This window comes from Aythya fuligula, chromosome 8 (genome assembly GCF_009819795.1).
Source record: "Aythya fuligula isolate bAytFul2 chromosome 8, bAytFul2.pri, whole genome shotgun sequence".
NCBI classification, from domain to species: Eukaryota; Metazoa; Chordata; class Aves; order Anseriformes; family Anatidae; genus Aythya; species Aythya fuligula.
In genome coordinates this window covers 22,661,015-22,686,679 of record NC_045566.1, presented here as the reverse complement: position 1 = coordinate 22,686,679, position 25,665 = coordinate 22,661,015, and the positions used below count along the sequence as shown (strand labels likewise).

The 25,665-nt window shown below is 42.2% G+C and overlaps 1 protein-coding gene across 4 annotated transcripts in view; it reads right to left on the bottom strand.

Annotated features, from left to right (window-relative positions):
• DNM3 (dynamin 3) overlaps positions 1-25,665 on the bottom strand; it is a 176,284-nt gene that overhangs the window by 7,796 nt on the left and 142,823 nt on the right. For all 4 annotated transcript variants that reach the window (XM_032192785.1, XM_032192782.1, XM_032192784.1 and 1 more), the window contains 3 exons: positions 14,733-14,897; positions 10,052-10,278; positions 8,770-9,006 (listed from right to left, as the gene is read on the bottom strand). In XM_032192785.1, the coding sequence (XP_032048676.1) occupies positions 8,770-9,006; positions 10,052-10,278; positions 14,733-14,897 (629 nt within the window). The remainder of the gene's footprint in view (positions 1-8,769; positions 9,007-10,051; positions 10,279-14,732; positions 14,898-25,665) is intronic.

Below are 25,665 nucleotides of genomic sequence, written 5' to 3'. Positions count from 1 at the left end.
CTCGGAGCACGGCTAGCATACTTCTAAATAAAAGGCTTTCCTTTCCACTTACATTTTACATTCTTGTTTGCTTGTGACCACCAGAGAACACTCGCGGAAGGCATGCACATAACTGGATTTTATGATACATTCCTATAGATCTGAGGCTGTAAACAAAAGTCCATTATTCTCTCCCTTTTCCGTGAGCTTGGTTTCCCTATAACGCAGGCCCCTCGCAGTGCCCTGGTACGTGACGTTCATCGTCTTTGCAGAATCTAACAAGAAAATAGTTTTTTAAATCTTTAAAATAGTTAAAAAAAAAATCTCTAAACGGCTTTAAGTCGGACTGCAGGCAAATTTTCAAGTAGGTGACACTAAAACTCTGGCCATGAGGCGTATGAGAGGAGGATAAAAGAGTGGCTTACTTCAGGTGAGGAATAAATATCAATTCTTACTTGGGTGATTATTTAGAGAGACTAGGTAGCCTGATTCCTAGGCTTGTCCTTGAGCTCATTTGATTTTTATATGATTTTCCCTGTTTTCCTAAGATTCTGAAATACCCACACAACTTCGGAACTGCTTTTCCCAGTTCTTCTCTCAACCTATCCATCTTCGCATGTTGCCTCTTGACCTTCACCAGCTTCCGGATTTGGCAGAAAATCCAAACCAGAAATGAAACTACTGGAGCCACGAGGGGTGAAGAACAGAGGCAAGACATGGTTTGCAGACCTGATTAGCCCGTGTACAGTCTACGCATGCTTAAAACTCTTCCTGACCTACAGCAGATGCGGAGTGGCTGCTGTGGAGACTCCAGGACATCGGCTCAGGAGAAAAGATCTTGAGCAGGAGTGGGAAAACCATCAGGAGGAAAGGCACTTGATACCAGTGACAGGTCATGAGAAAATAGGAAAAGCAGAAAAAGGGGAACATTAAGAGCAGTACGGCAGGAATCATGGACAAGAATCGGGAGGAGGAGATGATTAGGGGAGAAATGAGAAACAGCCCTCAGTAGTGATGAAAAGAAGAAGTGATAGGGGAATACCTGTCTGAGATGGTCCCTCGCCTCAACGTAATGGTCCAAGAGACTGAAAGTTTCTCTCATTTGTTTCCGTACTGAAAACTGTTGTTTTGTCAAACGTGAAATGTTTCCAGTAAGCATGCCCAGAGGACTGCTGTTGGAAAGCAAGGCAGGAATGGGAGCACTGAGATGCACAGCAGCACACTGGTACGGCGTGAATGCTAGTGCTAAAGTGGCCCTCCAGCTCCAGATGCACGTATCAAGCTCCACGAAGACACAGAGCATGGTGTGACTATCCTGCCGGGTACCTGCACAGCTCAGCCTGTTTCAAATGACCCAGCTGAACGATACTGTCAGTGGAAGAATTTTTGTGTTTCGTATAAGCAAGTTAAAGGTTGTTAGGTTAAGTAGTTTTATCTGATGCCTATATCTTCTCAGTAAAAGGAAAAAAAAGTAAGAGCAAATGGGAAGAATTTGTCCTTCCACTAGCCACCACTATGCTGCAGCAATATAAATCTCCACTAACTCAATGCTAACAGTGTTCCTGTGGTTCCAAAGGGCATGACTTAACCTTATAGGGTAATTCCTTCCAGAGGCAAACAATTCCCAAAGATGATGCTCCACCAGATTCATTTCTTTACAAATCAAGCTGGATTTTCTATACGACCATCAGAAGTTATCATATAGTCACAGACACAAATATGTTTGCATGTTTAAGCAGGTGTTGCATTTTGGAATTAGTCATCTTAGGGAATTAATGTGTCACATGGAAAAAACAGCTTGAATTTAAAAAAATAATTCCACAGAGCAACCAAAAAAGACTTATTCTTAAACTGTGTGTCCTTTTTGCCCTTCAGCAGGGAACATGGCAACTAAGCAAGTACCAGTGGAGTTAGTCCACTAGTGGACTGTCCTAAGCCTTCAGAAGCCCAAGGTCAGGATGGTCCAGAAGATCCAAGTCCACATGGAGGAAGAGAGAGTTAGGAGTGACGAGTGATACCTTCAGAATCCTGCTCTTCCTTCCTCCTTCCCCAGCAGATGATGACAACAGAAGGATCACAAAATCGGGAGGAGGAACATCTGGTCTTTCAACAGTAGTTCGAGTTTCGTGTACTGATCTGTGTTGTAACATGCAGTGTCAATTCGTATCCCATCTTCAAAGACCACATCTATTTCTGCTCACTCTGTTCAGCCTTCCTACCTTCCTTCCTTCAACCCTTCTCTCCCATTTTGTGTCTCTCTTCTTAAGTTAGGACAAGAAAGGGAACAACATCCTGGCTATTACCTCCAACTGGACTTGCATTTCTTCTTGTCCATGATGTCGACTAACAAGATCGTCCATGTCACCGTGGTTAATGTAGCCATTGAGTGCCCTTCTTTTCACCAACAGTACAGCTTGCAGGGACAGGAGAGTTTTAAAGAGAACCATTCAAAATGCCTGCAGGTTCAGGAAGTTTGAATCATCATTGCTTTCTCTTTAAACATACTGTTGTACGTTTTTTTCTTCCAGCATAAGGAAGGCTAGACACGCACTGCTATTCAGCCCACTCTTTCAAACAAGGCCAAAAATTTCCTGTTGAACACACTTGCTCTGATCCTATATAACCTTCACAGCAACTGTTGTTAAACTACCCTTTTTATGAGATTGAATAAATAACCGGGGACAAAACACATCTTTGGGTTCCTGTCTGTGTTCCTGGCAAACAACATTTGCTATTGTTTGACTCTACTTTCCTTTTTCAAGTTGTGAGATGCTAAAAATAAAAACCACTTCCTTTTTCTAATAGTATCTCGAGAGAGAAAAGGCTAAGAAAGCAAAAAAAAACACAAAACAAACAAGCAAAAAGCTTTTGCTGAAAGCACCTAAGTGAATAAATTACTCATTCATCCAGTTCGCCAGCTGACACTCCCAAAGCAGGACTCAGCTGTGTTTGGGGACTGCACTCACAATATCATCTTTATCCCAGCATCACTTCTTACAGCTCTCTTCAGGTTCCTTCTTTTTTTTTGTCTTCCTCTCTCTTGCATAATTTTTAATTACCCTTCCCCATCACACGGGACTGGTCTACACTAAGAAAAGCCATTTCTCAGCCTGATCCGCTTTACCGGATTGTGAGGTAACTTGGGCAGTCCCAAAGGAAACAGATCTCTCCCAATTCACCTCGTTTAAAAAAACAATTTTGTTGAATAAGTTTTAAAACAGGCAGAAGCATGTAGCTTAGGAACAATGCTAAAGATAGTCAAAACCACCTGAGTTACAATAAATAGATCAAGCCTAAAACCCACGCAAAACAAGCGACTCTTCACCAAAATGTATTCAACTGTCATACTGTGTTGCTCATCAGAACAATTTCTCCACCAAGATGCAAAGAGAAGAGGCCTGCCTCTGGCTGCTGAAGGGAGATGCTGGTGGGAGACAGACGCAGTGGCAGCAGATGTCGTACCTGGGCTGCAATGTCTGACATCCCATGAACTTCATTTGGTCTGATCCTCAGGACAGTCGTCTGGAGGAAGGGCATATGAAGGAAGGCAGTGAGCAAAACCCTTTTGCTAGTCGAGAAGACAGCCATCCTTTTAGGGGTGAGCGAGCACTGAAGCTCCTGGAGCAGACAGAGGAGCTGTTTCTCTCTTACGGTGTTACAGTACAGGCAGCTGAACAATCAGTTCTGTGCAAATCTGTTCCAAATTTCTCGCAAGATCAGTATTGCAGGATTATGATGAAACCACAAGAATTGTTATATTGTGGTATTTTACACATTTGCAAAAGCTGCTGTGACCTGCTTTCTGGACAATCCCTCCAGTATGCGTCCTCATTCACAGTGCTACTTCTTTCATTGCTTCCATTTGGACTGAAGTAGCTGGATGACCCCAGGTACAATGACAAGTGTTCCTCAGCTGTTTTTTCCCCATGGTAGTGGTTTGTCTACCCTAAGGAGTGCAGCTAGTGTTTCTAGTGGTCGTCACGGCCACTGACACCAGGCTCTGTTAGGAAAGATTGCCAGATATTGCATTTTATGGTTTGAAAACTGGATAAAAGGCTTTAAAAAGACAAATACGAGGAGCAGGAGACGGGTTTACAAAGGTGCTAGGAAGGGATAAGTTGGAAAGAAACCAACATGAGACAGTGAGAAGGAAAGGAGGGAATATGTGGGGAAGGCAGACAAATGCGCTAGGCAGGAAGCCAAGTGAGGGGAGAAGGTGAAGGAGGAAGCAACCAGAATGGTTGAGAAAGGGACAAGAAGGGGTGTGCAGAAAAAGGGGAAAACAAAATAGTGATAAAGGAACCAGTGGAGGAGGGGGGAAAGCAGAACTCCTTTCTAATAGATAACAGAAAATATAATCTCCTGCTTGAAGCAGCCAGCAGCAAAAGAAGCCTATTACTGGGTGCACATTTCAACAAGAACTGTAAGTCAGAAGATCCATTCAGAGCGGGCAGATGGATACTGCTGTTGGATGGAGTTATACCCCTATCCTCAGGTGTTCAGACTACGATCATCCAACTCAGGAAGAGGATGCTTTAAGGTGGGCACTTACTCATCCCACCATAAGATTCTGTGACCCTAAACGTTTGAAGAAATAGCTATTTGATTATTATTTATATTCCCTTAAAAAAAAAAAATAGTAGCAAGCCTTTAAGACTGCAAGGTCAAACTCTCTGAAGGAGATTCCCAGACTAACGAAGGAAAATCCTTCTGGCCTTATATGCCAATATTTTATGACAGACTTTAATCAGAGGACCTCACGCAATTTTTGCAAGGGATCCCCTCATCGTTCAACACACAGGGTTATGCATTCCATTAAATCTTTCCAAAGAACTCTTAATTCAGAAAATCTATCGCAGAAAACTTACTTCATGGTTGGTATTTGGCAACCAAAGGGCTGACTACAGAGCCTGCAGACCAGGAAATGCCAGGCAGCGACGCTTTCTGCAATACATCTGACTTTGGGATTTTCTAGCTGTAATTACTATCAAGTACAAGCACTTTTTTACATTGGGCTGGCAGAACTACTAATTTATGTTGCAAGCCATCGTTATGTAACAAACATAATAGGTCATGTAATTAGCCTCGGTGACATAATAAAATGTAGCTGCACAGTAGCCATCACCCCTCCCGTGCTGACTGGCTGTGGATAGACCTGAATTGTAGGAAGGCAGAAAAAAGAGAGGTATAGAGAGCACGGGACCACTAGTGAACAGCACAACAACATGAATTCTCTTTCTGCTGCTTGCCTCCCGTATAAAGATCATCCTGAGCCCTAGGGACTGTGCGCCACCAGCCCTGAGCACAAGATACATGTGCTTGAAAGCTCTTCTGTTCCTGCCTGCTTGAGTGGATGCTGCAGCCCTCCGAGACCCTTCAGTAGCCAGGTCCCAGGGCTCCCCACTGAGCAAGGTCATGTATTTTTTAATGGCAGAGGTCAGCATTTCACTGGGGAGGCCTTCAAAAAGCCACAGGAGCAGGAAAGGGGAGCACCCTCCTACCCCCACTAGCACCAGGGGCTCTGCTGCCAGGAGAAACAAACATTTCCAATTCAATTGTTCTTCTTGTGGCAAAGCTGAGATTCCCATTCAGGACATTTAAAAGTCATAAATCGAAGCATCCCCAGTAGAACTAAATTTGATCAAGATCAGGCTCCCCAAGCAGGCAGGCAAACACACATCACGGTAAGCGGAGGTGGCTCTAGTGCCTGCCTCAAGCCGCCTTACCAAAGAGAGCACAGCTGCATTTTCTTTCAAAATACTACTGCAGCCTTTTAAGAGAGAGAGGGAATAATCTAAATTCTGGCAGCGGGGAATATTTCACAAATCATATATGCTTTGGCATCAAGCCCTTAACAAAGCCAGGGGCCTTTACTCACAGGCTTTGCTGGGAGAGATCCACCCACCTCAAGTGGGATTAATTAAAAGAGGCATGTATCATGCAAATAGTTTCTGTTTCCTTACAGAAATATTCAGAGCACATAACCCAAACCAGCTTTAGAATCAGAGCGAAGCAAGGAAGAAAATTATTTCCTGCTCCCCTAACCCTTTTCCTTTCCCTGTACAGTGAGGGAGGAACAGTGAGAAAAGGCAGAGAGCTCGCAGTTTCTGCCCAGCTCCTCTGATTGACTCCTTCTGCACAACTCCCCAACCAAAGCTGGGGGGGAAAAAAAAAGATTATTTTAAAGGCAGGGGCTGTATCTCACTATGTCACTATAAGGTGGCAAATTCCCCGAACAAAATGTGTGTTCAGCCACTTGTTGGAACAGGATGGTCTAAATCTTACCTCTGGAAATGGTCTTTTTTTATCTTAAAGCAGAACATGAGAAAATAGAAAGTTTCTACTTATTCAGCATGTCAGGATTTTCAGTTTCACATGACAGTGACGGGGGCTGCAAAACAGAGCTCCTCTGGAAAGCTAGACAAACTTTAAAACCCCAACTTTCTTTTCAGGAAGCTTAACTACTCCCTAGGCAGGGCAGATCCTGACACTTCAAGGAATCGTCGCAGAAAGCGGTGGCTCAGCGCTCAGAGCCTCAGTTCAAAAATAAGTCACAGAGAAGCTCAAGTTTCCACAAGAGCTCTTCCTTAAAACTATTTTTTTTTTGCCTTTTAATATCTCAGACCCATTTTCTGAGTCAATTTCCTATGATCCTGCAAAGGCTGTTATTAAAACCAGACCAAGCGAAGCAGAAATTCCAGGGCTCCCAAGAAGTTTTAATAGGCGCAGGAGCCTGCCACACTGTCCCCCTCAGGTGATTTCCCCTGCAGCCCCTTCCCTGGGATTTCCTCTCTCCGAGTTTAGTCAGCGGGAGAAACCTGAAGTTTCAGCAAAACACCAAACCCCTCCCGCATTCTTAAGCATCTGAGATTTTTGTGTCTGAGGCTTTCGTAGCTCTAAAAAAAAAAAGACAACTAGGATCCAGTCCAGAAGATGCGTATTGCAGATATTTTTTCCACAAAAATGTCAGGCAGTTGTACATTGAATTATATACCCAGCTTCAGCATTTTCAAAGCACTGACCTTCTTTATCAGCCACTGCTTCGCATGCCACCAGTGGCAGGCATGAATTGAGCCGTTCACAGGCTGCTTACCCAAGTGTCTTTTGTGAGCTAGGCCATTCCTTCCCGGTCTCCATCCTACCTATCACTTTAGCATCAAAAAAGATTATCATCAGACATGCTCTTGGCAAGCCACCTCAGGAAAGCAACGCTCATGCAAAACTCACAGCCAGGCAGGACAAAGGAGACATGCTCATTCGCAAGGCAACGTGCGACGCGCCGGGGAGCTGTGGTTCTTTCCAGTAGTACAACTGACCGAACACTGGACCTCATATTTCTGTAGCTGGGAGGTGCTTTGTCCAGTGGTGGCACAGTGGAAACACCGGTGCCAGTGCCCTTCAAGCTCTTCCAGTGGGGGACCCTAACCTGGACTTCTTCCTTTTAGCATCCCCAAAGGCAATTCTGTGTTTCTTCCTACTGCAAGCTATGGGGTACTCACTGTGATGAAAGAAATTGGTTCATGATTGGGCACTGATGCAATGCCCTTTTCATCGGAAATTATACATATAGAAAACTCCATTCATTTGATACGCCTCATTTGTTTACTCTTTATATTGTAAACATGATGATGATATACATGTGTTCAGCTGAAGAGCTGCTTCAGAACTGGCATTCACCCTCAAACTGGGATATGCATCTTCATTTTATACAATACAGAAATTATTATGTTAGAAACAGCGTCAAATTTAAGTTGTTCCACCTACAACATATCTCACCTATTTAAAATTAAAGCATTTAGGAGTTTTTCTACAAAGGTGGATTAGTTTTATTTTCCATTGCTATTTCTAAAATTGAAAATGTGCCTATTTTCTTTTCGTTTCTGTTTAATTGGCTTTTTTTTTTTTTCCTCCAAACTGACTAATTCTAATCTAAGAGTTAATTTATAAAAAATGGAGAAAGGTCTTTGTTCCAGCATCACCTAATCTGCCCATGCCTCTCACAATTTGGGAAGTTAACGAAGCCCATGGAATCAGAGCCTTTTGTATATATGAATCATTAAGTGTATTATGTCATAATGAAAATAAATATTAAGGACCATTTTATTCATATAACTTATATTAAAAAACCAGTTAGTGCCACACAAAGTTATAAAATATGCAAAGCTAAAAGTACTGACAAATGCAAAGACCTCAGGAGGAAAATAAATGTGATTGTGAAAATGCTGTTCCTTAATCAATCATTTTGTGCTTGTGACCTACATCCTACGACCTACACCATTAGATAGCTCTGGACCATCTTCAACTGGCTGTAAATTATTTGGCTTACAGAACAAAAATCCTACTCCTATCAGTTTGTTCCACCGATTCTAGAAGGACTTGCTCTTGTTCCCTCCCCGAAGAGCTATTACATGCTCTGGTGAGCACTCAAAATGGCAAAAGTGAGTTATTTTTTTGTACCACTGCCCATGTTCTGGTGGAGGGCTAGGGAACTTCTTGTCTCTGTGAACACCTCATGTGGATACAACGCAACCAGAACAGGGGTTCTCAGTGTAATATAAGCCAGTTTCTTTGAACTGACTGGAAAAAAGTTCCTATCTTTTCAACAAGTCATATTTGTATTAAAAATTGCTTCCTTGGAACGCCTTTGACTCTCTGCAGGGAATATACTATTTTGCTTTGTTACAGGACTTACTCAACAACCGTGCTTGCCTCCGCTACGTTGTGCACAATCTGTCTGTTATGCTAGAGGAAGAGAACCATGCCCACCGCAAGAAAGCAGAGCCATCTTACCTTGGGACACTGGGAGGAGCCCGTGTTGGCCGAGAGGGAACCTGGGGAGGTCCTCCATGGGCTTCGCCACCGCTTGGAAATGGGGGCAATGGTCCTGGGCGGAACGGGACCGGGGGAGCCCCCGACTGAGGGCCTGGAGATGGGATTGCAGGAGCTGGTCCTCGGCCAGATAAAGGTCTGGTTGGGGGATTATTTAACGTAGGCCTCCTCTGAGTTGAGGGACTTGGAGGAGGAGATCTAGTGAAACATCAGATATTTAAGACATTCAGTGAGGTGACAGTTTTTGTTTGCTTTAAAAAACAGAACACTTTTTTTTTTTTTAATGTCACCATATACTTTTGTCCTTTGCATTTCTTTTGCTGACAGTGCCAGAGCATCACATATACTTAGATCTAACATATAGCATTCCCATAGACAGCATGCCTTAAGACAGACAGAAATAAACAATCAAAGAGGTAAACCTAATAGGATAATTATCAGAATTCTAACAAAATTATGTTAAATGGATTGGCTAGGCCATGGAGCCTGAAGTGCTGAAGTGTTACAACAGCTTGCAAGAAGAGGTCTTAGAGTTAATTTGCAAAGATAGGTGGGATTGCTGGAACAAGGAAAAGCATTATACTCCTACAGAAATCAAAACACTATTTGGTGACAGGAATGGCTGCTATCTGAAGCATCAGGCAAGCTGTAAATCCCATGGATGGTCTTCTAACAGGCAAATACCTTGTCTGGTGTTCACACACATATCCATAGAACATGCATATGTGGGAAAAGGTTTGTAAAAAATCAGCAGAGAAATGGGGCCATACAGCATACATACAGGTTCACATCTGTTCTGGGGCTCAACATCCAGATTTCTGGATTTGGCTTCCTGATAGTATAATATGGTAGAACACAAAGCTCCTGACATTTTAGGAATCATGCAACTCGCTGAAACCTGAACTACAAGGAGCCTTTTCTCCAAGCCAGTCTTGAACAGAATACAGGATACTGGGAAAGAAGGCGGGTGGCTTTACTAGGAAGAGTTCATGGGTATTTAAGGTCTATCTTGCTCCAGAAATTCTTGGCAACATACAAGAAACATATATGCATGTTCTTCATCCCTAAAATACTTAAAGCAACACAAAACATCTAGATAATAGCAAGATTTTCTGATTCCCCTCACAAATGTCATTGAAGACCTGGAGGAATGCCCAAAGAGATGGGTAAAGAGGGAGCTGCTGATGCTAACAACGTCTGCGCATCCAAAATTTCATTACAAAGCAGATATGAAGATCCTTACCTGCGGGCCTGCTGGAGCCAAGAATCATCTACAGGAGGTGGTGCAGGGGTTGACACGGTGCTAGTGCTGATATCACCAATGATCGCTAGGGCTTCCTTCAGAGCTTGGTACATTCGGAGCATTTCATCTCGCCTCTGTGCCTGTTCAGCTGACTCTTCCATTAGAGTGTTTTGGTCCTCAGAAGAATACAAGTGAGCCAGGAGCTCTGCGTTGATAAATTCTTTGACCTATTTCATCAGACAAAACAAACAAACAAACAAAGCGAAATACAGTACTGAACAAGTACAGTGGGAGACCCATAGAACCAGGAGAGAGACCTACCTAAACTTCATTTGTTTCTCCTGCTACCTTGTTTACATCAATGCTATTGGTATTGCAGCTTTTGTTAGGTCATATCGGGGACTAAAAATGTTGAACTCAGGTTGAGCTGATGGTACAGCAGCCTGAAGGTGAGCTCTGACCCAAGGAAAGGCTGGCACACACAGCTGGGCAGAGCAGCTGCCTGCACGTAGATGGTTTTAATGCAAATATAAAGCCATGTTCTGCGACTGCTATTCACATCTGAGAATAAGATGGTTTTGTATAGTCCCTCCACATGAACTGTGGCCTTTTTTGTTTTTTTTTTCTCTGTCTTTGAAAGATTAGACATGGTCATAATTAACACTGGTCAATGTCTCTAAAGTGACACCTATGTTTACAATTCAATTTCAAGGCTTCCCAGTGGCTCCCACAAGTCAGCTAGCATTTTGGTCCAATACTAAATGGCTGACCCAGAGGTAAATGTCAGCCATTAGCATACCATCAGATACAAAATTCCCTTGGGAATGGGAATTTTCAGGCTTTATAGCATCTTTGTCAATTATTTTCTTAGCAACAATTCACCCTGCTGGAGATGGTGTCTTTCATCTCCAACAACTTTGTCAAATTCTAAATATCCCATCCAAACACATTCAAACTGAAGGGAGAAGGCTCCAAGTAATCTAATTTACTATATTGATTTCCTGCTATGCCTGCCCTGGTTATGGAAACCTGGGCCACATTACGAGAGATAAAAAGCTAGAGGTACTCTGAGTAAATAAGACGCTGGTAAATAGACCAACTGCTGACCTACTAAATCCTTGCATTCAAACCTTTCATTGCTGTTCTGATCTATTTCTCATCTGGCTTTTTGCTCTATAAAGCTCTTTTTGAGCTGGAGATGCTAACAATAATACATTCCCGAGATTCTGATTACATAAACCTGAGCTCCACTTGCACAGGGCTTTGTGCTAGTTGATCTAAATCCTGACAACAAGACTACGGCAGTGCTTGCGTTCACAATTAAGAGCAGTCAAACTGCACAGGTGCTGGACCCTTTCTTGTCACCTAATGATGAAAAGAAGCCAGGACAGACCTTACAGGAAAACACACCATACTGACCGAGCTTGGCTGTCGTTTCCCATTCACGTATGACAGGAGATGCACAAACTCTTAGCAAAGCCTGCAAAAATTTTCCATGAGTCTCATGCTGTTTTCCAGTAGATGGTACTGATCAAGAGCCAGAGTACACTACTTCCCTCGTGATTGCCAAAGACTCCACATTAAAAACAGATATCGGAGTTAAACAGCATCACATTCTACTCGATGAAATGAGCATTTTAATGGCATCACTTCAAAAAAAAGAAGTCCTAAAATTAGATTAAGGCCAGAGCTGATTGTAAAAGCATTGTTAAACCACAAATATCTGTTTGAAAAAAAAAATAAAAATCATCCTGTGACAATTATCATGAGAGATCCCTGCCTGCCACTAGCACAAACTCAAGAAACTCCCTGAACCCCTCTGGAAGGGAAGGCTGCTGCGGTAAGGACAGTTCTGGAATCAAATCTCCTTCCTTCTGCAAGGGGATGCACTTTACTAGATAAAGACCTTCCATGATGGCCACTTTCTCCAGCTTGGGAAAGAAAGGGAAAGTGACACTTCTTCATGGCTTTGCTCAAAAAAAAACCAAAAAAAACACCAAAACACAGAACAAAACAAAAATACAGAAAAATACAAAGCAAGGGTTTAAAATGTTTTCTTTTGCAGACATCAGACCCGCAGTCAAAGCTGAACCACAGCCAGCATCCAAAGCACCAATACCGCAAAGCTTGCCCTGTCACCCTATCCAAATGGGGTGAGATGGGCTTGCAAGGAACCTTCATTTATCAGTGGGCAGACTACAACAGACATCAAAGTCTCAAACGCAAAAACAATCTGTTCCTTAACCTTAAGGTTGGTAGTAACAAATACTTGATCATTTTTCTACTCAGCTGCGATTAATATCAACACTGCTTGTGGAGCATACGTTGTCTACTCCAAGACCACCCCTCTTGAATAATCTGTGATACCTAGGCACCATGAAATAATGCTGAAAATTCTGAAATGTGTGTTTTGTTTGTGCGTGTTTGAATTTCTAATGGTAACTCAATGCAGTTCTGTGTGGTAAATGTATTTTCTTTTAAGGTAATCAACATCCACCCTAAGGGAAGAATAAGGGATGCATTTGGAATACAACGGTCTAGTTTTAGGTCTCAAAGCATGCTGAGGGACACATCTAATTATTTTCTGTACACTGAGTTTGAACCTGATACTTCCCCTTGAATTTTAAGTGCTCGTTTACAGGCCCACAAAGTGGAAAGGAAGTTCTAGGAGGAATTGGGAGGTTACAATTGTCATGGAAACAAATTCCTTGGGATCAATTTGTTCCTGGAGTTTTGGAAGCAACATGATGGAGCAGCAGAAAGTACAGAATATGATCAGTAAGGGGGAAAGAGGATATTTTCACTTAATTCCAGGTGGATGGGTAGGACTTTTGAAAACTCCAAGGAACACGTGCACTACTTAACGGGACCCACCTTCCCTCACAGCACCATTGCTTTCCAGGTCTTTGCACAACCTTTTGGCTTGGCTCAACAGTCTTCATTCAAGCATTTCTTTCTTTCTTTTTTTTTCTTAATAGTTCTGATTTTTTAAAACTCAGATTTTGTGTTTAACGTGGTATTTGCTGCCTATGCTCCACAGAAACTAGTGCAGAAACGTTTTTAGTTCTTCACGGTCTTTTTAAAAGTTCTGACTCTTTGCCAGAAATTGAAATTCTAGGATTGAGGTGTAGGGCTTAGCTCACTGGCAAGCCCAAACACAGCTATGGACTATGAGGTCAATTGAAAGGCAGATGATGCGGTAAGGATGCTGTTTCTGTGTGCCACACGCAACCAGCATGGCAGACTTGACCAGCGTTAACAGCTGATGAGATTGAAAGTACAAAATCTTACAGTATTCTCCTCCTGAGTAAAGCAGCACTTCAGAGACCCTTAAGCTATTCCATATGAGGAGGTGAGTGGCAGAAAATTTAATGTAAACGTTCAAAAGTATCTGCTCGCTGAACTCTACAGCTTATGAAATGAGAGCTGAAAAACAGCCCTTTCTAAAGGCACCAAAGTTGTGCTAAATCGAAGCAGCAAGTTGCTGGCTGTGATCTGGAAAGAGCAGAGGGAAAGCAGAGGGAACTTGCTCACCTTACAAATTTGAGACCATGGCTGATTTCAGGGTGTGTCTGTGTATGGGAGAGAAACAGGCAGCTCCATCATTCCCGTACTCTTCTGCACAAACTCACCCAGGACTAGAGCACAATTTGGGGTTGGACTTCCCTAAACCTAAAGAAGTTAACAGAGTCTCTGTTGTCCTCTTCCAAATATTCTGCTCGTATTGTATGTCCCTGGAAATCCCATTGAAATTTCCTGTCCAAACACCTAAGTGCAACACAAATTCTACAAGGCTAATGAAATCCATCAGACTAAGGCTAGAGGTGGCTCCAAGTCAAACATAAATGCTCCTTTCTAACCAGATTTGTGTTACAACACATTGTATTTGTAACAACTGATCGGTTGGATGACCTGAGAGACCACAGAAAAGGCACTATACATAACTAACAGGATCTCTGTGCTCCGCTATTAATTCACGTGGCAGCAACGGCTCTAATGGCAAGCTCAGTTCAACGAGGTCCATTCAGAACTCTGCCAAAAAACGAAGGCTGAGATCCTAGTGCAGTGGAAAAACAATGATATCTCAAAGCCATTTCTTTAACCAAATAATCTTCAGATCTAAGAAAGACACACACAATAAATCAAACAACCACATCAGCTTATGTAAACAACAGTGTCCAACGCTTCCAGATTTATTCCTTGAAAATGGCAATCTGAAAATATAAAGGAACCCAAATAAAATACAAACTTCTTTAACAAACCGTGACAAAGGGTTACAGACTGAAAATCAAGGAAGCACAGCTCTGCTGCTCTCATAGACTGCCTAGATGGAGCTCCCAACCCTTTTTTTTTCCTACTATATCAAAAGCAAAACAGAAAAAAAGAAAAGGATCCTTGGTTTACCTTTAAATAACAATTTATATTCTTATTAAGACATAAATGAATGCAACTTTCAGCATGCTGGAATAACCTCCCAGAACACTGTGCCAGACTTTCAGAAGGCTGCAGGACATCGCACTACTAAAGAAGAGTGGAATATTTTGTTTTAGAATGTGACATTTATGGCAGGGTGTTCTCTTTAATACGTGCTGTTTTTGCTGCTCTATTCAAGAAAAGTGTTTGTACGAGCAGAAGAGATTTGGCAGATGTAAAATAATTTAGAAGCTTGGCTGTTACTTACATTATTGATCATAAGGTGCATGATTGTTTTCGGTATCAAATCGCGGATGCATTTGTTGATAATAGACATGTAGGAGTCCACTAGGTTTCGAATCGTCTCCACCTGCCTCTCCAACTGGGGGTCCATTGAAAAATTGTCCGCTTGGCCATTCTCATCATTTTCAGTCTGCATGGAAGAAAAAAGGAAGTCTTTCGGACTGAAGCAAACTGGAAAAATATTGGGAACAAAATGGATTTAAACTGTAACAATCCAGCAACACAACTCATACAAAGAATGACTGGAAGTTAAAATACGAAGTACCTACCTGTTTAACGTTGGTGTTTTAACATTATGAAATCTGGAATTTTAGAGGTTAATGCAATATAAGAAGCAAACTTGTTTTCACAAAGAGAAAATTATATATTATATATATTTCGATTATATATTTCCACACAAATTGTAATTTTATGTTAAGGAACGTTTTTGGACAAAGATGTGTGGAGGTAAATGATACCCCAAGAAATTATCTCAGATCACTTGCTGCAATATTTATTAACAATTTTTATTATTTTTCACCATTCCGATTTAGCCAGCCTGATTCATGCAATAAAGTAGTGCTGTAAGTCTGGATATTTAATTTTACCCTCCTATGGGTAAAAAACATCGTTGTTTCTTAAGGCTGACTCAGTTGTGGCAAATTCTGCAATTCAGCCTGAAATTTTTTAGATGTGAATAGCACCTACATAAACAAAGGATTTATGATGGATAACAGCAAAACCATCATCGGTTCCAGTGCTCAAGGCTCAGCATAACATAGGCTGGTTTATATATTAGAGATTTCTTTTTCATTGGAGAGGAAAAAAAACATCTTTGTATGTAAACAGCTGACCTAATTAAAGAAAATACCAGGAACTTTGACTGGGAGCTAAAACGTACGCACTTTGCTTCAGTTTGGCCTGTACAAAACCAAGGAAACTTAAAAATAAAAGAACAGTATCCCTTTGGCAAAAATCAAACCGCTTTCCGAGGCTCAAAGACGCCAAAAGAATTAAATTTCAACCTGGAAAGTCAAAAGAACAATGTCCTTTCCACAAACTCTGACATACAATACTTCTCCCTGAAAACTAAGAAAATGAGCACTTAAGCCATACGAGCATGGACTATAAAATCTAAACCCATTCTGTGGGTAGCTGGAAGCATAACACAAGGAAGCAGAAATTACGTGCAAAAACGAATAAACTAGTAACAAAACCTAGTTATATACCAGCCAGACTTACCGCTATCAGCACAACGCCTTTTACAACACAGCATTTAGCTGAAATTTGCACGTCACTGGCACTTTATCGACTCCTTGACCCGTTGAAATTCATTCCCAGACCATTAGTAAAGGACCACTGGAGCTAGAAGAGCACCAAAGAGGCCTCTCCTTGCACAAAAAGCCACTCTTACAGTTTCATGTCCTAACGCTCATGCAGCATTAGCAGGTAGATCACATCTTATTTCCTTATAAACCGTGGCTTAATCTGTCTGATCTAAGTGAAATTGTGACAGTTGTTTGTTAACTCCTAATTTTGTTATGACATAAGATCCAATGTACCATTTAAAAACAAAATTAAGTGTGTGTAAAAGAACAGGTTCTAACAGCCTCAACGGATCCGATTGTTCTTACTCACAGATGAATTACTGGAAAAACAGCTGATCTAAAGACTTGAAAAATAATCAGCGGTGCTTCCTAAACATTTTGGGACTGTGGAGGACACTGGAAGAGCTCTTGATGAAAACGTTTTTCAATTCTGTAACAACAGTAGACACACTACCCTATAGACCTTAATCATTCTGTTAATAACCTTCACATGCTGAAGTGTCACAGCATGCAGATTATGTTCCTTAGTCTCCACGTTTGAAACTAAACTAGTTGAATTTTCCTTGTGAAATACCAAATAAATGGAAAATCATATGCCTATCATATAACCACAGATCTTAGGCAAGTGATTGCAGGCAGAAAATTCCCCTTTGCCAGTTGCCACGGATTTGTATTCTCTTTCTTTTTGCCTTTGTTGTCTACGTAAAGTACAGTTTGTCCGTGTATTTTTACTTCTTCGGTGTGTTCCCCCCCTCATTTAAATTACAGATTGCAATGGGATTCTTAGCTGGCTGAGCAGCGAAGTGACAGATGTTTATCATTATCCTCATCAAGAGAATGTAAAGTAAAAATAGTAATTTGTCTCTGATCTTTAAGGCAAGGGGTAATAAGTCTGCAAACATTTAACCTTTTAGATACAGGCTCATAGGTGACATTTACAGAAAGTGGCTAATACTTCAGGAGTCCACGTCTTGTTTGAAATTGTAATAGAGCTGAGCACATACTGCTGATTTATTTTGTCTGAAAATCAAGAAAGATCAATCTTTCAAGAGTTTACAGTAATTTATTGCAAAAGCTTTCAGCCTTAGTATTCTTAAAGACTTGCCATCTCAGCTGAAGGCTTGTCATGCTAGAAACCACCTTGATGTGAGCGTTTTTCATACACCAGAAATTTTGCTTCTAACAGATCTCCCTGCTACTGTAGCACACCGATAAAATTTATCAGGTTTTTCTCTGTGCCAACATTTGAGAATGAGGCTGCGTGGTAATGCTGGGCATCACAAGACAGAAATGATGCAGACACCCTATTCCACATACATTTTGTTCTTTCAGAATTTTGAATGAACACCTACTAAGTGAACAGCTGCTTTCCACAATCTTCCTTGGAAAATATCGTAACTTGCTGAGAAACGAGTGCTTACAGGCTGAAAATTTGCTAGTGTAGTGAAGAGCAAGGAAACCCAGCCTTGCAGGAGCTCTCTGGCATGTTCTCCTGGTGTGCATCCAGTGCCCAGGTAACTGGGCAGCCGCACAACCCTGCCACCACCTCCAAACACTGTCCAGGCCTTCTCTTGATGAACAGCAGCGCTTCCTGCATGTCCCACAGTGTGCTGGCATACGCTGGAGAGGAGGCCAAGAGATACCCACCTCAGCATGCTGAATGGAACAGGAGAATCAAAGCTGGAAGTGGGTTTCTATACCTCCTTTCCCCAGGCACGGGGCAGCCACAGGCCCCTTTCAGTGGTCCTCATCTTGAGCCAGAACTTGTTGATCCCAAGAGCAAGTGTTAAGCATCAGCTAACACATATAGATACGAATCTGGGCTATTTTCAATCAGTTGGCTCTTAATACTGCTAATAATTGTTGTCAGGAATGAAATATTATTATTTCAAATCAACACAACTGCAGTTACTTTAGGAACTTCTATAAACGTACAACAAAGAAACTACGGGAGAATCGAGAGCTAAAAATTGGGTAAAGAAAGTGAGATTAATCTGGGAAAAGCGAAGCTCAGACTATCTGATGAAAATACTCTAAAGGTACAGACAAACAATAGGTGAAACAATAGGTGAAACAACACAGGAGAAGGTAGCATGGAAGCCAGGATGGTGCTTTTGTTCATACACGGGTACACATTGCCTCAGAGGTAAGGAGACAGTCCTGTCTACTTTCTCAGCACTTACAAAAGTGAAAATAAAAACTATTCCTTACACTCTGCAGCAGGTCTCACCTTTCTTTCATAAGCTGCCTTATGATCCTTGCATGAAAAGCTGCTAGCAAAACATGAAGTCTGCATCATTGCTACTGTGCTAAAAACACCCTTCTGTACTAAAAACGTAGTAAGGATTAACGTGTCACACAAGAGAAGTCTAAAAATTGCATGTGAAATTCAAACCACTTCAGTTTGTGGGCATTTTCGTGCTGGCTGCAGTGGGAAAGGATTTCACCCTCCATGTGCATTGCTACCAGAAGAGTTATCAGTCTTCTCAAGACTGAAAACTTCCTGGTGCAAGAAGAATGACCTCACGTGATGCAAAAGGAAGAAGGCAGACGTCATTACACGCAATCCTAAAAAAGGAATAGTACTTCAGAATATCAGGATAATTTTTCTGATTGAGGGAATTATAAGCACGTTGCAGAGTGGCCCAAGAAAATTTCAGGAAAAGTAATTCCTTTCGAAATTCACAGCAAAACTGGGTAACGCACTGAAAACAGTCCTGAGCTGGCCACACAGAGAGAGCAATACTTCTAATTTCCATGATTTCATTACACTCAGGGCAGCTGCCAGCATATTTAAGAATGTCTTGTATAACATTCCTGATGTCAGTTCCAAGAAGGAGCATTTGTCTAGCATTTTCATTAGAGCAGTGTATCAACCAATTTTATGTAATCAAAAAGGCATTCCATTAAAAATGACTGAGAGGAAGCAGACGGGAAGGTGACTGGCGAAAGGGTAAAAGCCAAAGCAGCAGCAAACCAGTGCTCCGTAAGCTGTGAAATAAATCCGCGACTGCTGGGAGAAACCCATCATTTAAAAGCTACTTTCCTATCTTTTATCTACAAATGCAAGTTTATAACAACAACCTGAAAATGAGTCATTCCCTCCAGACTGCATTTACGTTTGAATTTACAGCTGCTGAACCTGTTTTAGCTATTCCTGTCCAAGCAGGGTTTTTCTTTAATGCACCAACACTTAGAAAACTGCAGTTGTCCTAACCTCCTGCCTTTTCTTAAGTCTCTTCAACCGATTCCTGATACTCTCTCCTCATTTTCATCTGAAGCTGTAGATACAATTCAGCTAAGACGCTCTCCGCTGTACACAGTGTGCCTTTTGCCAGAGGACTGCTGAAACCACATGACGGCTTCACACAGTGAGGTTTTCTTACTGGAAGGAACCACAAGTAAATGACAATACATTATTTTTGTGCGTTTACAACAAAGCCAGCAGCAGCAGCAGAACATTTCCCGGGCAGCTTGGAAGCTGGCCTTTTCCCTCGCAGAGGGCAGCTTTGCCACTCTCTTCATGCTTTCAGCATCTCCGCCTGGGAACTGCTGTTGCCTTTACTGAGCCACCCACGGGCTGCCCCTTTCAGCAACCATGCTCTCATTAGCAGCCTTGAACTGCTCCAAACAGAGGTTAGGATCCCGCTTTCCCTTCCACACGATCCGGCTCACTTTGTACCCATGCAGAAGACAGCCACAGCCGAGCTCGATTTGGTTCAGAGTATGTAACTGGCTGGATTCATTTCAACAATCGTCTACTTGGTCTCTTCTTTGTGCTCACAGACATTGTATAGCACAGACCATTAGCTAAAACCTTCTGCTGAATCCACACACAGGTCCCCAGATATTTACACGATGTTAATGATCCCAAACATTCAAACTCTGCATTGGGCTCTCTCCCTGCCTCCTTCAATCATGAAACTGATTGAAACTACGAGACTGAAAGGGATGATAAATTACCAGAACTCTGACACGTTTGGAGTATTTTTTGTCTTATAGTCCATAAGCATTTAGGGCAATTTTTGTAAACTGCCATTTTCTTTTTCTTCAGCACTTTGTGCAGCTGAAGTTCTTGTAGAGTCTTTAAAAAGAAGAGGCAGTGAATTAAGGACCAGCCTACTCCTGGTAAGACTGAGCCAAATGATCTAGTTTTAATCACATAAAGAAAAAGGCAACAACCCACAAGGTTGACAACTAATAACGTCAACTCAGTCCCATTTCATTTTACAGCAGAGATTCAGATCTTAGGGCTGTGACATCAGATGCCACGTGTTTTGGTCTTTGGTCAAGCTTTCTGACACCACCTCGTGAGGTTTTCATTAAGGGAAGTGTGCTCCCTCTGCGAGCACTGGTTGGACACACGTTTCCGTAGAAAAGCTGTTGATGGTTCACTGTCAAACTGGAGAACTCTATCAGGGGACTTCATGTGGGATGTATTATTTAACGTGCTTATTAATGCCTTAATGCTCGGGATGGTGGATTACAGCCTGTGATTATTACATTTACAGGCGAGAAGAAAGTAGAAGGGATTGTAGTAAATATGTCAGACGACAGGAGCAGAATTCCCAATGATCTGGGGAAGCAGTTTAAAGATCTAAATGAAATCCATTATGAATAGAACATATTTTACTTGGGCAGGAATAAATCAGTTATAAACACACAGCATGAGAATGGCCACTTAAGAAGCTGCTCAGCAGAAATGGAACTGCATCTGCAGCGGAGTATAAACAGAGTATTAGCTGACAATGTCCTGCTATTATGAAATCAGCACAAGAATTGTGTATCCAATTCTGGTTATTACACTACCAGGAATTCGTGGCACATTTTAAGAGTGATCAGAGGAAACAACTGAGGAGGACGTACAGGGTTCTGCAGAACACTACTTGAAAGGAAAAATTAGGATTAGCTGGGACTAGTGACCTCAGAATTAACTTCTGTGGAAGGGGAGAGATGATTCTCCAAGATGGATGGGTAAAGATGTCAAAGCAGTAATTTGAAAATGTTTCATGGTAAGAATAGTGAAGCACAGAAACAGATGGACTAGGGGAGCTGCAGTCTTCTCCTCAGGTTAGGCCAGCATCCCTCAGAAATGGCCTGAGTACAAAGATCCTGCTCTGGGGTAAGGAAAGCACTACACTTGCAGCCCTTCCATCCGTTGGGTGATACTGGGTGCAAAGCAGCATGAAATTACAAACTGCAACAAGAATGAGCATTTTTGACAATGCAAAAAAAAATATATTAAAAAAATCCAATGCTGCCTTCTACTTTCCTTTCTGTTCTTTACAAAATAAATAACAAATAAAACATTGCTGTGAATAGCAAAATCCCCTCAAAGAATCTGTACTCCAGTTTCACCATTTGCTGCCATGTACATCTTTCACACAAAGGACTTTTACATAACCCTCCCTGCACTGCAAGTTTTGATTCCGGGCCAACAGCTGCTTCATGCCTTTCAGAACAGACTGCTGGACAAGCAAAAGCAAAAAGAGGCTGGCATAAGGAAAACAGCACCTTTGTTTATAAAACAAATACTACTTTGGAATTTGCAAACTTTTCAGTCAAAGAATTTCCTTGTCATAACAACACATGAAGTGCCTCGTATTTATAGGAGCACGTTTGAAAAAAAAAATCTAGATGTGAGATATCACTGGCATAGTATTTGCCATTATTTCAGTGTAGAAGAGGTCAGTGGATCTTGGGATGTCTCATATAGTGGTGACTTACCCAGGAATTCAAGACATGATGATAAAAACTTCAAGTGTGATGATTAGCATGGAAGATGTTCATGGGGAAATTTGTTGTGCATTTGTTACAAAATACACAAAGCAAATTCCCAAAGACAATAGCCTGAAACAGCAGCAAACATTAATTATAAAGGGAACAGAATCATGAGACTGCTGTGAGAAAAGGTGATCGATGGGTGAAGGCATCAACCAGACATCCGATGATTTGAGCTACTGACTGTTGTACACAGCTCCCCTGCAAAGGAAAGCAAATAGAAGCCTTGCAGCTTCTGCTGGAGAAGATGAAAGTAGAAAAACAGAGAATTAATCACCTATGATGCTGATCAGAGAAATGGTAACAGTGCTCACAAAGACTGAAATAACACCTTGCCATTCATCTGTTATTCTTCTTCTCACCAAAACCATTCCTAGAAGATTGGTCTCCAAAACCCTGCAGAAGTGATCGATACTGAGGACTTTTAGTAATTGAGCATCAGAGGGTGACATACAAAACTCGCCTAGTTCCAGCAGCAATGTACCAGCTTCAGCTGGAGGATCCCATTAGGGACAAGGAGCTGTCCTACCTTGTGGGGTTAGGAAGAAGCACGTTAAGTGCTCAGTTTGTGGAGGGTGGCTTGCTGAGGGAAAACACATTGCCCAAGACTACGTATTTAAAATACAGCTTATGACTTCTTGTGCCTATGTGTGTAGCATAGAAGAGCTGCATGTTTTTCCACTAAATGTGGTCATTTGAGAGACAGGAACCCAGAACAGAGAAGAAAAATCACAATTCTATTCCTAGATCTGGTACTGAGCTCTTATTCTTTGGTTTCCTTCAATTTCTTCCAGCTTTCCAGGCTGGCTTAAACAGATGGGAATAGAGGGAGAAGGGCAGCGTGCACATCTCCGTGCATCCTTGGAGGGAAGGACTTGAGGGAGGCCTTGCAGAGGGGCAGTTCTGCACAGTATCCAATGCAGGGGCTCGATAAATTACAGCCTTGCCTTTTATTTTTTTTTTATCTAATGCAATGTGTCACCTATAACTGGGCTTTTTTTCCCCATAATTAATGATGTCTAGGAAAATATTCTGAAACTCTCCTCTGATAAGCACCTAGACAAACTTGATGTTTCCTCTTGGAGACACAGAAGAGGACGTTAAACTGTTTTCACCCCCACATCCCTCGAGCCATGAGAAGTACCAGACCCGTCTCTGCTGGGCCAGACTAAGCCCTGCTTCACCACAAGCTCAGTGCAGCACCGACAAATGATCTCCATAGTAAATGATGCAAATAAGAAATGTCAGCATGTTCCAAAATTCCTCACTTAATCTTATTGCCAGTTGTATAGTCTGGATAATCAGTAAATAAATCCCTCTAACTTTGCTCAAATCCTCGGGGGCTGAATACACAGAGAGCACTTTCTAGTTCATTTTCATTAACCTTCCCAGCTCTAAACAAAGCCATTTCCTACTTTTCTTAGAGCCCGATTTTTCCACTGGCCTCTGCAACACCTGATTTAGCAGCAACGATTTCTCTCACTTGCGATTTCTGTTTCGAGCTCGCATTGTTCTCTCCCCTCACACATATGCTCGCAGGAATAGCACGAATCAGCAAGATTTAAAACCTCCCATTCTCAAGTCCGAAGCCCCTAAAGGGAAATTGCAGTCGGGATGCCAAGGAACACAGTCGTACGTTATTTGACTTTTCCTCAGCCAGGCTGACAGCGGAGGGGGAGGGAGGGAGGAAGGAAAGGGGAAGGGAGAGGAAGACGGCATTTTAATAGCACCCACACCGATTTCACACAGTTGGATCACTGTGCTCCAGAGCAGCACCATTTCCTTTCCCCTTTGCCTCGCATTCAGGCCACATTACCACGCCAGACTCCACGGGTAGGATTCTCAATCTTTTTCTCCCACTGCAGACCACATCTTAGTAGGGAAATCTGTCTTGTGGACACCTCCCTCCCAGGCTAGCTGGCTAGCCCAGCCGTTACCCCTGCTTTTGACAGACCATTACCAGCTCCAGCTTTGCACGGACCACCCCACCCGAATCCCAGATGTGGCCGCGACAAGATGGATTATCCCCCGTCTCTCACCCCAATTCTCATAGTCTCCGTAGCACCCTACAGCAATTGGTTATCTGGAGAAAAGGAGAAAAAACGTATGCATTTAATCTCATTTATCAAGAGGACATATAAGACCAGCATCTTATGCAAATAGACCTACTTTTCCCAGATGTTCTTAATATGCCAAACACATCTTGGCCAAAGTTCTGGTCAAAACATTTCATTTGATAACTCAGGTCTGAGGGTTCAACGTTCCCCGATGCAGGAATGGGTTTTCCATCAGCGCTCTGGCAGGCAAAGCGACAACAGCCTACAAATTCTGGCAGGAGCTGAGCACCCAGCAGAGCACCAGCGATCACCACCATGCAAACTCCCCGTTTCAGAAGCCCCTTAACTTCCCGAGTGCAAATCTCAGCTGCAGCATTCCTGTGGCACAACGGCCTCCGAGCAGAGCAGGAGAGGAATCTGAAAACGCTGGGACGGTTACTGAAGTCTAACAAATATTGCTCAACAAAAGAAATTCACCCAAAAAGGAGCATTTTGGTTTCGCGCCACAAGAACAGAAATTGAAAATTACTGGGAAAATGATTTTGAAGGGAAGAAATAATTTGTGCGTAACTACACTCCACGCAATCCTGGACCAAATGAAATTTGAGACTGCTTTGTTGCACGGCTTCCATTTTGTATAAATACGCCAAAACCTAAGTATTCTGCAAAAAGAGTAGAAAATTAAAAGATTTTCTGCCACTCCTCCCCCCTCCCAAATAAATGCAAATTGTATTTAAGAAGCAGAGAGATGTGAGAGTCTGGTAAGTTACTACACGTCTGTAAGCAGCGCTTTATAAGGTCACACGCTTGTTGGTAAAAACAAACAAAAACCACAATAAACTGAAACTATAAAGTTTGAACTTTCAGTCACTCTGACTTCCTCTCTGTGGGGAAGTTACAAGGGCATCAGTGACATATATGCTCCCTCAAGGTCCAAGCAGACACGTATGGAGCTGCCCCCTGGCTTTATTGGTGTTCAAGTCAACCCCAAGCTAGCACTTCAGTTGGGTATTTCCACAAATTAGCTTCTAACTGACCTGTTGCATTTTCAGCTCAAAACTTGGATTTTTGTTTTAATTCTGTTACTGGTCTGTAGCAAGAGGTATAGCAAAACCCGGATTCGTTCAACTTTGCTGGTTTTTCAGCTTTTGCAGAGCGAAGCACACACAAGGAACCCTGTCCTTGGGGCGGCACGATGAAAATGCAAACCTCCTTCAGACAGAGGGCAGCTGCTCACACATCCACGCTCCTGAGGATTAGAAGTTCCTTTGTCAACAGGAGAAAAGCTGCCACAACATTAGGGCAGTATGTTCTGTGGGTTCATGCCTACTAAAACAAACACGGGCAGCAAGAGAGCTGTCATTTGAATTATCACCCCAATGACTGAACGCCTTGCAGTATGGTTACGGATACAAAAGTTTCACTCTTCTTCCCCCGTGGTTCTAGTTTAAAATGCTTTCTGTAATAAAATTACTGTGAGACAGCTAAATCCAAGGGCGGGCAAGGAACTTGAACCCATGGCCTTCTGGCTTAGAGGTGAGACTATTCCAAACGGAGCCAAAATGACACATACATAATATGCTTTCAAGGTTTTTAGAGAGCTCTGTCATGATTCAAAAACACTAAGTCTTTGTGGTACAAACCACAGCACAGGAAAGAACTGGGGCTCCCTTTTTACTGCTAATTTTAGCCAATGAATTGTTTATAATCTCCTGCAAAATACATACAGCCTTATTCTGCCTTAAGCTAGGAG